Source organism: Sarcophilus harrisii, chromosome 4 (genome assembly GCF_902635505.1).
Source record: "Sarcophilus harrisii chromosome 4, mSarHar1.11, whole genome shotgun sequence".
Lineage (NCBI taxonomy): Eukaryota > Metazoa > Chordata > Mammalia > Dasyuromorphia > Dasyuridae > Sarcophilus > Sarcophilus harrisii.
This window is the reverse complement of record NC_045429.1, coordinates 251,054,713-251,069,445: the sequence shown is the minus strand read 5'-3', so window position 1 is coordinate 251,069,445 and position 14,733 is coordinate 251,054,713. Positions and strand designations below refer to the sequence as shown.

Below are 14,733 nucleotides of genomic sequence, written 5' to 3'. Positions count from 1 at the left end.
TTACATGACTAAATTGCAAAATCCTCAAGGACAAGGGACCCTTTTGCTTTGTCCTTGAATCCCTACCACAGAGAACAGAGTAGATGTTTTGTAAATTCTTGTTGATTTGAAATTTTTTTCCCCTCAGTAAATAACCTAGGATTAGAGTGGCAGACTAAGTTTTTATCATCTGAAAACTATCCTAGCTAGGTTTGTAGAGGTTTATCATCAGAAGGTATTAAGAATTTGAGCCCAGAGGTGAACTAATTAGGAAAAGTGGTGGCAAGCATTTCTTCTATAGTCAATCAAAATTAGCAAAATTAATATATAATTTACTGTTTATATTTTTAATAAGCAAACTGCATATCTAAGTTGAATATAATTTACAGTGTATGTTTATAATGGGTTTTGCTTTTACTTCTCAGTGGGAGAGAAGTCATTTTTTTTTGTTGTTGTTGTTTTTTTTGCTAATTAAAAATAAAATTTAATTTCAAAAAGTAGTGTTTTTAAAGTATCCTTTACATGCCAGACACTATGCTATACGCTTAGGAATACAGAGACAAGATGTTAATGATTTATTTTTTCTACTGATAATCATTTATTTTCATTTATTTTTACTATAAAAATTAATGAGAATAGGCAGGTAAATGTTCACATAGGAATAACTATGCATGAATCTTTTGATATTTTGTGTGGGTGTGCAGGCACGCATAATACTTCAAGGCTTTCAGACCCCTTTATATTTGAGTCTTGCAATAATTCTTTTGAGTAGGTATTATAAATATTGTTGTTATCGTTATTTTTCAAAGAAGAAAACAGTTTTAGTAAATTGGCTACAGCTATATAATAGCTAGTAATGGCTGATATTGGATTCAATCCCAAGTCTTATTGAGTCTAAGGCCAATACTATGTCAAGTATACCATGTTACCTCCTTACTTCTTCCTGATCATTAACATTGCTGGTTGGCAAAAAACAAAACAAAACAAAATAAAACTTCATGAACCACATTGCTTCCATTGTACATACCATTAACACTAGATTTGCTCTTACATGTTATCATTTTAAGGAATGCATTCCACTTCTACAATTAAGGTCTTATATCTGTTTATGATTTTAATCTTACTTCACCAATTTATACTTAACATTTTTTTGCTCCTACAGATTTCTACTTGAAAAGTACAGATAAGGATATTCATATTTTGATTCCTACTTGCTAATTTATAAGTACAATTGATACTTCCCAAGAAATATTGACAGGTTCATTTCCATGGTACCATTTCATTTGTGTTTATATTTGCAGGAAGCACAGCACTGATGAGACTATGAGCTCAGAAGTGTCTATACTGCTTAGCAAAAATTTGGCAAGTGTTTTTCTCTTCATTATTATGTAAATATATATTTTTGTTTCTTCTAAATTTTTTGCTACAAGGATTCAAGAGGATAGATCATATGTGCAGATGACGGTGCCCATATTTGGGTTCAGGAGCTTGTTGGCATGGGCCTCCATCTTTTACATATGGGATTTAAATGTCAATGACATAAAACATAGAAATTAAATCTGTAGGACTATAACAGAAAAACAATGCAGTTAAACACATTGTTGGCTGGGTCCTGTGATTTGATCCATTCTGCAAATGTAATTTGTTTGTACATCTGTCAATACCTGTAAGGCTATATCCAATAATGAGCATGGCAGGGATTTAAGAGTGCATTCATTCTACTATTGGACACCAAAGGTCAACTGTTTGAATAGGGGGTAGAAATTAACATTTCCCAAGAATTTATTTTCCTCCTTCCTGAGGTTATCTCTTAATTCCAGCAATTTACCATGTTTGATAAGCAGGCAGAGTATATATTTTGATTATTTGGTAGGGGAAAAGGTGATGTAACTCAAAGAATTTCAGCTAACATTGCACTCTGCTGATAAGAATGGGAGTTTGTGCAGTACTGAAGAGATTACATGAAGCACAATTGGAGAGCAAATTGTATTTACAAAAGATAGGCTGATGTTCCTAATAGGTGTTCAGAATAGACCATTCATGTTCATATTCTGCTGAGCTTTACTAGAAATAATTTCATTTCTAAAAAGGACAAATCTGATTGAAAGTAAAAGCATTCTTCCTCTACCGATACTTGTCTAAAGGGTTTACATTAAATTTCCCTGATGGGTGCACAACAGTACTTTATGCTATATCTGTATAAACTAGTAATGTGAAAAATAAAAATCTAAATACTATATTTGATTACTTCATGCTCAAACCACTCAGATAACTAGATTTGTATCTACAATTATGGAAGAAATGTTGCAATATAATGTTGTGACAAGAACTATCAAAAATACAATACTAGGGTACATTTTCTTGTTGGTTAAGTAAAGTTATTGAAATTCACAGTTGATAGGCCAAAAGATCTCTTTTTATCTCTTGTCATCTGAGAGATCATAATGGTAATAATGGTGACCTAAATAGCCTTTCTACACTGTTTCCATGTTATTAAAATTGTCATTGTATATATATTGCAAAAACTTGTCATGTTATATGGTTTATTGCTTTGAGATAAAGAAGTAAAATAAAGCCACTGATGCTTAGTCACTGTATTTTGAATTAAACTTTTAATTCTTCTTTTTCTCTCCCTTCTTGATCTCTCTGTCTTTCTTAAGATTTTGGATTATATAAAAGGTACTCACTACCAGTTGGCCTGCCAGAAATTCTTTGATCTAACACATAATGTAAGTACACATTTGAATAATATACTCTGATAATCAGGTTATCTTTATAGGTTGTTATAAAGGAGTTCTAAATATCATATCATATTATATTCAGTTATTACATATTGTTATTTTTAAAACTCCTAGAAACTATGGACTTTTGTTAACTGCATCCATCAACAATGGTAATACTGTGTTGATTTTTAAAAGTTAATTAAGCTTCAAGAGGCAGTATGACATGGTGGATAAATAACCTGATTCAGAGTTAGGAAGATATAAGTTTAAGTCCTGCTTCTGACTTTATGACTGTGTGACTTAAGAGTTTATATATAGTTCTTGGTGCCCTGTTTTACTAAGGGTAATAACAAACTGAAGTGTTTTGTTTTGTTTTTTTAGAAGAGGATGAATGAGAATGCTGATGGGTCTGGAAGCCAAGTCTTATAAGGAATAGAGTATAGAAAATAAAGAATTTTTGGTCTGAAAAGAGAAAACTTAATTGGCCACAAGATAACTATCTTTATATATTTGAAAGGTTGTCATTTGGAAGAAATAATAGGCTATATTGCTCCAGAAGGAAGAATTAGATCAGGAGTAAAATTTATGAGAAAAGATTACAACTTAACATACACAAAGAACTTCTTAACAATTATTGCCGTCTAGAAATATCTTACCTCAAAAATATTTCCTGTTTATTGTTCCAAAAAAGAGCAAAGAACAGTCTGACGAGGATAACATAAAGGGGATAGGTGTATTGAATGATCTTTGAGATTCTTTCTAACTGGTATTCTTTGATTTTGTGAACCTTTTTTTTCCCCCAGATGAATTGTAGATAGTGTAGCACTTAGGTTCAGCCACTTAGTCAAATGTAATCTGGTTTATAATACAAGAGATGGAAGAAACCTTATTATGTTCAATATCCCCATTTTATAAATGAAGAAACTGAGATTTAGAGAGATCTAAGTGACTTACTCAAAATTATTCAACCAGTACAGTAGCAATGTACATCCAAAAAAAGGAACTTTTACAATTTATACTTTAGATGTCTTTATAGGCAGTTGTTGGCACAAATGGGAACATAGACCACAAATAGGAACATGGACTATGAGTATCGAGTATAGATACTCATAGGTATCTAAGACCTATACAGCTGCTTAGATATAAATTAGTTTTATAAACTCTTCTGCCTGTGGATCACAAAAAGTCTTATGTAGGGAAGCCATTGTCTATAATGTCTATAATGTTGGGAGAATTTGATTCCCACTTTGTTAAAAAATGCGTGGTTTTCTCTTTTTACCAGAATAGGGGCCACGTAGGACACGTGAGTGCTCTGCCTCCAAAAATGTAAATTTTCATCGCTGAAATCTCACAAGATATCTTGAAGGATATAGGGTAGATTTTTTTCTTTAAAATCATGCCGTAAGCCTTAATCATTTTGGTTCTTGTTGACTGACCAACAATAATTGGTCCTGGGCCAAGCCCCACTTGGTCATTGGGCTCTGATTAACTCAGAGCAAATATAAATAACAATTGTTTCAGCCAGAAACCCTGAGGGTCTTCCCTTCCCAGATTGATATATACATACACACACACATTAATATACATATGCATCTGTTTATTTATTTGACTAGCTAAAAGAGGCATTCTCTGCCTCATTTCTTACCTAACCTTAATTATTAGATAGTGCCTTGGTCAGAATGAGATCTGTAAAAGATGTTAGCTTAAAAAGGCCTTCTCCAGTTGTCCTGTTTTATATCTGGCCACTGGATCCAGGTGGCTCTGCATGAGAAGATGAGGCTGGTGACTTTGTACAACTGTCCCTCATTTAAATACTTGCATGTCATGATATCACCTCCTTGATGTTATGGTGCTCTTTGAGAATGAATGACAGATAAGAAGAAGAACCAGAATAGTAAATTCTTTAAAAAATTTTTATTAAATTAGTTTATTCAAAACTTTAATAGAAAATAGAAAAAATTAAAATAATTAAAAAAAACCCATTGCCACAGCAGATCATGAGAGGATTCAAAATATAAAACATTATATTTCCATTTTAAGAAAGCCTTTATAATAAATGTTCTACAGAGTTAGTTCAGAGCTGTCCATCTTCTCTTTGCTTCCTTGTAGTTTTTCTTTTGTTCTCTGTTGTGCGCTTTTTATTTTATTCTTTTTTTCCCCCTTTTCTCTCCCCTCTCCTCATTCAAGAAGGTTACAGGTAAGTGTGGATATATTTACATACATACATACATACATACATACACATGCTCACACATATCCATACATAAACATAGATATCTACAATCATATACATACATACATCTGTGTAAAATTGTACTATACTTGTTTGTCCTTTCTTTCTCTGAAGATGGATAACATTTCCTTCATAAGTCCAAATCTTTCCATATTTTTCTAAATCCACCAACTCATTTCCTATACCACAGGACTGTTCCAACCTTATACTATCTCATTATTTTACATTGTCTAAAATAATATTGATTAATGTGGCTGACATACAGCTTAGCTTGCCTGTTTTTCTCTTTTGATTAAATCTATTTTAGCATTAATTTTATCTGAGATCAGTGATTACCAACCCTCCTTTTTTTTTTTGACCTAATAAATTTTATTCTTGATTTTTATCATTGTTTGTACATATCTTTTCTTTACTCTCCCTGCTGACTCCTCTGCTTTATTTCTATCTACTACTTTGCCTTATTATTATTTGACCTTAACTCCAAGGATCACTCCCTTATTCTCTCCCCCGACACATTCCCTACCTTTTTATTCTATTCCTATCAATCTGTATATATCCCATCCTATTCCCTCACTTTCTTTATTTCTTTATAAAAATTTAGAAGACCTTTATTTCCTTCTAAATACATGTTATTCTCTCTTTATTCCTGATCTGATGAAAGTAGGGTTCCCTCTAAAAATCCCTTCCTTATCCTCTCCTCTCTCCCTCTCCTTTTATTCTCTTATTTCTTTCTAAATTTAGAAGACTTTTACACATACATATATACACACACACACACACACTGTTCCCTCTTTAACCTATTCCCAATGAGAGTTTGATTCCAGAACTACCAGCCCTCTTCCCTATTTAATTCCTTTGTAACTCATTTTTATAAGATAATTGCTTTTTTTTTAAAAAACCATTTCCTACAAGGTTGTCCTTTTTAGAATCATATATTCAGCTTTACTCCAATCTTTCTTTTGAGCTATCCAGATTCTAATGACAATCATACATATATATATATATATATATATATATATATATATATAGTCTACATTTTTATATATAAAACAAATACTTTTCCCTTATTGAGTTCCTTGAAATTAATTTTTGTTATTTATCTTAGATTTTATATGCCAAATTGTCTATTAAGTCCAGGTCTTTTTGCAACAAAATCCTGCAGAATCATGGCAGTTCAGGATTATGCTTAACTTTGCTGGATGTGATAGTTTTGGCCACAAAATTAGCTCTTTTGCTGGTATGTGCTGGATATGTAGTGTTCAAAGATCTTTGGTCTTGTATGTTGTCACTGATAGGTCTTCTATGATTCTAATTGTGGCTCCAGCATATTTGAATTTTTTTTTTCTTGTTCCTCATAATATTTTCTCCTTGACCTGGAGAAAATATTACGAGGAACAAGAAAAAAAAAAAAAAAACAAACCTTGACCTGGGGGTTTTAGAATTTGGCTATAATGTTCCTATAGGTTTTCATTATTGGATCACTTTCAAGTGGTGATTGGTAGATTTTTTTCCTATTTCTATCTTCCCCTTTTGTTCTAACACTTCAGGACGTTTAAAAAATATTTCTTGCCTTATTGTATCAATATTCTTTTTTTGATCATAGCTTCCTGGTAATCTGATTGTTCTTCTTTTGACTTCTTGATCTGTTCTCCAAATCTGTGTTTTTCTTATGAGATGTCTCACATTCTCTTATTTTTTATTCTTTATATTTTGTTTTGTTATTTTAAATTTTTTATAATTTTGCTGCCTTCCCCTTGTCCATTTCTAGTTTTCAGGAAGTCATTTTTTAAAGATTCTAAATCTCCTTTTCTAGTCAGTTGACTTTCTTTAATAATCTTCTTGGGTTTTTTTTTTTTTTTTTTTAAATTTCTCTCAATCTTTCTTATTTGATTTTTAAAGGTTTTTTTGTTTTTGTTTTGTTGAATTCTTCTTGGGCAGGTAACCATTTGCTGTTACTTTTGGGGGCAGCAGAGGCTTTTTTTTGCTTCAGTATCCTACTCTGCTTTTTTAGTAATGTTCCGTGGTTGAATTCTTTCTCCTTTTAAAATTTATAATAGTTTGTTATTGTGGTTGCATTCTTTCTCCTTTTTAACTTGTTACTGTAATCACCACTAGTCTGGAATGTGAGAGATACTGCTTCTGACTTTAGGTCCTCCTTCAGTTGTCACCTCTGGCCTGGAATTGAAACCAAGAATGCCCACAGACCCACTGCTTCTGCAGTCATTAAGTTCCTTTTCACCCAGGCCTGCATCTCAGCAGCAAAACTGGGCCTGACATCCCTTATCTGCAGAAATTCCCTCAATTTTCCCCACTGTGGGGGAAGATGAGTGTATATGAAAAATTCCTGTGGCTGGGAGCAGGTTACCTCTCAACCCAGTTGCCCCCAAGATTTCCTTTTGTTTCAGCAGAATTAGCCTGAAGATATTTATACTTCACATGGGCCAAACCTGCATCCTGGTATCTTTCATCAGATCTTCTTCAATTGTCTCAGTTGGACCACTGTTCTGCTCCAATTCTTGTTTATTTTTACTGTTCTGTGTTTACCCTGAGGTGATATTTTGTCTTCTTTGTGGGGGAAAATCTGGAGAGCTTAGAATTTTCAGCTCTACTCTTGCTTTTCCAGAATCCTCTCCCCCAGAATAATAGATTCTTACTGAATAAGAATATGAACAGAGAATTAGACTTCTCATACTAGGGAACTTGTACACATGAGCTTCCATGAGCTCCTCCTCTACTCTGCTTCAGCTACACACAAAAATAGCCTGCCTTGATGTTCAAGAATTCTGAAGTCCTCTTATCTAATAATAATCTATTGTTTTTTCACCTTTCCCTCTGCCTTGTCTCATATAAGCCTATTTTTTTATTCACACTGTGATTTCCAGATTTTGAATTGACTCCTCAATTCCCTTCTAGGTCTTCTATCTCTTTCTCCCCATCTTGATTCCTTGGTAAAACAATTTAGTTCTGCATTGTTCTCTTCTCTTGAATCTTAGCCCTCTTATTTTATCTTCCATTAAGCCCAGCAGTCACTCCCATCATTCATCACCTTTGTGCCTAGAAATGTGCTGTTGAGCAGTGTCCTACAAGCCATTTTAATTGGATCTACTACTGTGTGATTCAATGGCTGGGCACTCACTTTTATACCCCTTTTATTAACTCACTATCTCACTTTCTACAGTAGCTCTTCCACACCTTTTCATTCCTCTTCAAACCTTCATTTTGAGTTTTGCCTTGTATTTTACAGAAAAAAACATGAGGCCATTCACCATAAGTTTCCACTTCTTTCTTCTTCCTCATTTCTTAGCACTCAAATGGCTTCCACCTTTTCACCTTTTTCATCTTTGTGGCTTTTCTCCTTACTAAACTAACCCCTCTACTTGTCATGATTCCATTCTATCCTGTCTCTTCAAGCAGGTTGCTTCCTTTCTCATCTCCACTCATTCACTTATTTTCAATCTCTTTTTGCTCCACTGGCTCATTTCTTACTGTGCACAAACATTTCCTATTTCTTCTATCTTAAAAACAAAAACAAGAATATCTTACTTGATCCTTTCATCCCTGCTAACTTTTGCCCTGTATCTCTTTTGCCTTTTGTAGACAAACTCCTTGGAAAGGTCATCTACAGTAGATGCCTCCACTTTCTCTCCTCTTACTCTTAACCCCTTCCAATTTGGTTTATGATCTTATCATTTCACTGAAACTTCTCTCTCTCCTCCCCTCCCCCTTCCCTCCCCCTCTCCTCCCCCCTCTCCTCTCCTCCCCCTTCTCCTCCCCCCTCCCCTCCCCCTCTCCCTTCTCTTCTCTCCTCCCCTCCCCCTTTCCTTTTCTCCCCCTCTCCTCCCCCTCTCCTCCTCTCCCCCTCTCCTCTCCCTTTCCTTTCCTCTCCCTCTCCTCTCCCTCTCCCCTCACCCCCAGTTATTAGTTATATCTTAGTTCCTAACTCCAATGACTTTTTCTCAATCTTCCTTTTCTCTCCTTGATACTCTCTTCTCTCTAGTATTTTCAGGATACCATGCTCTGTTGGTAGTAATTTAATGTAGTTGTACATGTCTAATCATGAAAAACATTTTCATAATAGTCATGTTGTGAAAGAGAACAAACCAAAAAAAAAGAAAAGAAGAGAAAACTCTCAAGATAGTAAGAAAAGTATACTTCAATCTACATTAAGTCATCACTTCTGGATGTGGCTCTTTTCAACAGTGAGATGATTCAGGCCAGTTCCAATGATCCTGTGATGAAGAGAGTCATCCTCACCCAGAGAGAGGACTATGGGAACTGAGTGTGGATCACAACATAGCATTTTCACTCTTTTTGTTGTGGTTCACTTGAATTTTATTTTCTTTCTCTTTCTCACTTTTTTTTTTTTTAACGTTTTGATCTGATTTTTCTTGTGTAGCAAGATAATTGTATAAATATATATGCCTATATTGGATTTAACACATATTTTTACCATGTTTAATATATATTGGATTACATGCCATCATTTCACTTTGCATCAGCTCATGTAAGTCTTTTCCAGGTTTTTCTGAGAGTATCCTGATTATTATTTCTTGTAGCACAATAGTATTCCATTACAAGAACATTCTAGTGTTTATTCAGTTATTCCCCAATTAATGGGCATCTCCTCAATTTCCAATTCTGTGCCTGTAGAAAATAGCTCCTGTAAATATTTTTTGTATATATAGATTCTTTTCCTTTTTTTTTTTTTTTTTCCTTTTTAAAAGGGAATGCAGATCTACTAGTGGTGCTGCTATGTCAAAGGATCTTTGTAAAATATCTTGAAGACACCCTGTTCTCTCCTTTGACATAGCACTATTTTAGTGCAGGCCCTTATCACCTCATGCTTGATTATTGCAACAGCCTGCTGGTGGGTCTGCTTGCCTCAAATCTTTCCCCACTTTGATCCATTCTCTAGTAAGCCACTGTAGAGGGCCACAGATAGTGGGGGAACTCTGGGTGAGATATAAGACCCTTCAGCCCAGAGGGAGCCTGCTAACAATGTCTGGTTTGGCTCCCCATCTCCCCTAAGGGCTCTCACCCTTCCTGAGAAGTCAAGGAAGGCATGATCACTTGTGTTCTACTTGAAGCAAGGAATATTTATAGTAAAGAGAGGTATTTACATATCAGTAGCAAGGTGCTCATAGTTAGCACTTGTACAGTGTGCTGTGGTGATGTAATGGTTCTACAGTTAACACATGCTTAGTGTGCTGTAGTGATATAATCATACTGAGGTATTTAAGGGCTGAGAGGACTTGAAATAAACACTCCATCTTTGACCATCCTCATGAGTCTCCTGCTTCCTTCACTCCTCCACTAAAACCAAGGCTAGTCCCGAGATCTTTCAGAGTCCTAGTCCGAAGTGTGTATTTTGGCAACCCAACTTGGGGGCTCTAGAAAGCATACTAAAGCAATTTCCTTAAAAAACAGGTCTGATCATGTTACCCTTCTATTCAGTAAATTCTAGTAGCTTTTTTGTTGCTTCCTGGAGCAGATCCTTTGGATTTAATGCTCTGTTTGGTGATCAAAAACCTTCAGAATCTATCCTTCTATCTTTTTGGTCATTTTACTTCTTACTCCCCAATGTGTACTTTTCAATCCAGAAACACTGGCATCCTAGTTATTCTATGAACAAGATACTCTTTATTTAGCTCTGGGCATTTTTTTTTCTGGCTATTTCTTATGCCTGGAATTGCTTTCCTTCTTCCACTTAGAATACTGATTTCTCTGGCTTCCTTTAAGTCCATATTAAAATCTCACCTTGTATAGACAGCCATTCATAACCCTTCTTAATTCCAGTGTTTTTCTTCTTTTAATTATTTCCTATTTAATCTGGTGTGTGTGTGTGTGTGTGTGTGTGTGTGTATTTGTTTGCTTATTGTCTTTTCCATTAGACTATTAGCTTCTTGAGGACAAAGTCTTTTTTCTTTTTTTTTTTTTTTTTTTTTTTTTTGCCTCTTTTTGTATCCCTAGAGCTCTTATCACAATGCCTGGTTCAAAGTAGGTTCTTAATAAATATGAATAGATTAAATAGCTTGATGAGTCCTCAGATGCCATTTAATTCAGTCCCTTATTTATAGGGGACTCATCTTATTTATAGATGAGGAAACTGAGGTCTAGAGAGTAAGTTAGGTCACATAGCTCACATTAATAGTAACCAACTGAACTGGATCTGAATCCAAGTAATCTCACTCTAAACCCTTTCTTCTGTAACATGCTGCCTTGGATTATATAGGTTATTTTAAATTGTGATAAATTTAATTTAGATTATTCTTTCAGTAAACCTTTACTTTTAGTCAACCTATTTAAATGAAAGTTAAATTAAAGTTTAGAGTATTGGAAGAGTAGGTGTAGCGTTTTGAGATTTTCAAAATTTGTTTGCAGTTTATATAGATAATCAGACATTTATTAAGTGCCTGTTATGTACCAGACACCATACTAAGTACTGAGGATACCAAGAAAGACAAAAGATTAGTTTCTGTCCTCAAGGATCTCATAGTCTAATGAGCTAGACAATATGCAAACAACTTTGTAAAAACGAACTATGTAGAGTTGAATTTGGAAATAGTCAACAGAGGAAAGGCATTGGAAGATCAGGAAAAACTTCCTGTGGAAGATACTTTTTAATATCTACAAATTTGGTATCAACATTTTCATATAGAAATTAATCAATATTTTCACATAGATATGTTAGAAGGTCCTATAGGAATAGGTGAATTCCCCTCCTCCATCCCAGTTCATTGCTTGCTAAAAATTAATAGAAAAAAAGCAGCAGATGGCAATTAACCCCAGCTGGAATAAAGCTGATTCCAAACATATCCATTTTTTTGAAATGGTCAGTTTTAATTGGAAACTGTGATATGTATTATTTATGCAGTTAAATATCTGAAATTCAGCTGACCACTAAGGGCTGTCCTCTTATCCCACACATTCCAATCATTTGCTTTTTTTGTTTGTTTGTTTCTCAGCTATATTGTTTTTTTCAATGACTTCTCATTTGACCTTTTTGGGTTAAGTTGGCAAATGTATTACATATACCCTCAAGTAATACATACACGGACTCCCCCTCTTCTCTTTTTCCCTCTCACATGCTTTCATCAACAATCTTAAAAAAGAAATACGATTATTGTTTTCTTAATATAGCAATTCACTTCCTGAAGTTATGAAGCCAGAGCCAGTTATTTTTTCATTGATTGGCCAATCTTATTTTGTAAAATTTATGGTTTCTCTTCCATGGTGTTGTCAGAAGACTAATTCAGTGTCCAATACAATGACCATCCAAAAACTTGCTTCTGCTTAAACACTTTTTTTTTATATTCTGGGAAATCATTAAATTACCTAATTAATAAGCTCCCAGATCCCATTATCCACTATTTAGAAATGTTATTATGGCAGCCACCAAACCAAGCAGAGCAAAATTGTCAATCAGTAGCATTTGCATTCTGTGTGACTAAAATAATTTTTGTTTTGTGGCATTTTTCTTATTAATCGTGAATTTGGAACCTTCTTTTCCACTTCTATGAAAACTGCATTTTTGAAATCCCTTATATACATATTCAAAATATGTGATCATAAAGATTGCATTTACCTGTCAAGCTTCCTTTGTGTTTATTACCTTACCATATGGGTCTGCATGCCTGGAGTTACTAGTCGGAGACACTATGGGCAACACTTACTTATAAGTTTCAAAAACACAATGTTGCCTGTAATCAGTATAGAATTTTACATAGAGTTTTATGACTCAGCTGATTAAAAGATATTAACAACATTATGGCTAAATAACACTGGTTAGGGCAGCTTTGTGGGATATGAACATTGTGTTTTCTTCATCCCAGTTATTATCATTAGGGGTGGGTAACAACAGTTCTGGAATAAATGCATATATCAGGATGGAGAAAGGGAACAGGAATTGAGCTTATGATTTTATTGGCATAGGAAACTCCAAGATTAAATGAAAGTCTTCTACCAGTGCATGTGTTCTGCAGTGACACTTTAACTGCAATTTATAAACAGGTGTGCTTGGGGCTGTGGGAGCTTAAATGAGTTGCCCATAGTCATACATTTAGTGTGTGCCAGTGGCAGGCCTTGAATCTAAGTCTTCTTAGCTTCAAGACAAGTTTTTGTCTGCTACACCATGCTGTCTCTTACTAGGTCACCTTTTAATAGTATTCGTATACGTTAATTTATGTATATATGTATGCATTCTACAAATGTTTTATTAAAATCCTTGCTATTCTAAGTAAAACATGAACATGCATATATATGTTTATATGTGTATGTATGTGACATGGTCCAAAATAAGAATTTACATACAAAAGTTCCTCCAGTTTTTCATTATGGCTAATTTTGAACCATCTAGTTTTATATTTAATTTTAGCAAAAATTATGTTTTAAAAATGAAGATTTTTTTTTTAACCTTGAGGCTATATCCTTCATTGGACCCTGTAGATCTCAACATAGAAAAATGCTTTAAAATTCTCTAATCCAACACTCTGAATCTAAAGAAATTAAGGAATATTAGGGTTTTTGACTTCCCAGAGATCATATAGGTAGTAAGTGACCAAACTAGGATTTGATTACAGCAAGATTATTGCATGTGATATTAAAAAATATTGCAAATTTCCAAGTTTTTTTAATCCAATTTTAATTTACTAAAAACATTAAAAAGGTATATGTATAACTCTTCCTTCAAAGATGGATATGAATATTTAAGTTAAAATTTTTCTACATGAAACTATGCATCCATCTGCCCATTACAGATTTTTATATGTATTATTCCTCTTATTGTTTTTCTTAGATTATTATGTGGTATTTTTTTAAAAGATTGACTTTAAACTCTTAATTATTTGTGATTCCTCCCCATTACCAACAACCTCAAGTTTATTTTTTCTGAGTGCTCTGTGATCAAATATCCCTTCAATAGAAGTTTCAAAAATGAACCACAGTTAATTGATACCATTTGCTGCAGCCCTATGATAGTTCCATATGGCTTTTTTTGTAATACCAGCTGCCTCATTATCAGCTGTCATTGCAAAATCTCTTGATTAAAACCCAAAGATCCCATAGGTACAACAGAATTGCTTCCATTGCTTCAAAAACCACATTTGCCATGGCAGAAATATGAGACCTGTGTTTGTGTGAAGGTCATCTTGTGCAAAATATGTTGATCCCAAGCAAACGTTGGCAAGATAATCACTTGGTAGATGAAATAAACTCTCCTGTCGGAAGTCTTATTTGCTTGTGTACTGAGGGAGCAGTATTTTAAACTTTTTTTTTTTCATTTTAGAGTATTTATTACTTGTTTGCTTGCTACAAATAAAATGAAAGCTGAGAGCTGGTGCAAATTGTTATTTTAATTTTAATTCAATATAATTATAGTATAGTTCTTTAGCTTACCAGAACATTGAGGAAATAAATATTCTAGATGGTTGAGTTTTCTGAACAGCTGAGGATTTATCTCTTAAGTATCAACCTTTAAAAAATTATTTTAACCATTTTGAATGGAATCTCCCTAAAATGTATTATATGCTTTCTCACCCTTCCAAAATGATTTAACCTTTTCTCATTGACTCAGAATCATGATTCAGTTCAAAAAAACTTATTAAGCTTTACCATGTGCTTTGGAGAATAGTAAGACAAAAATGAAATAGTCTTTTCCCTGGAGAAGCAGTAGAACATTGTTCAGCGCGTCTTAAACTTTCTTGGTCCCTTAGTAATTTATTCATGGTGTCCCTAGGCCAAAAGAAATTTCTAATGTGTATTTAAGTTGTTAGGTCTAAAAAACCCTCAATAAATATTTAT

General features: G+C 33.9%; 1 protein-coding gene across 4 annotated transcripts in view; it reads left to right on the top strand.

Annotated features, from left to right (window-relative positions):
* PRIM2 (DNA primase subunit 2) overlaps positions 1-14,733 on the top strand; it is a 342,100-nt gene that overhangs the window by 320,430 nt on the left and 6,937 nt on the right. For all 4 annotated transcript variants that reach the window (XM_031964687.1, XM_031964688.1, XM_031964689.1 and 1 more), the window contains exon 13: positions 2,640-2,708. In XM_031964687.1, coding sequence (XP_031820547.1) covers positions 2,640-2,708 — 69 coding nt within the window. The remainder of the gene's footprint in view (positions 1-2,639; positions 2,709-14,733) is intronic.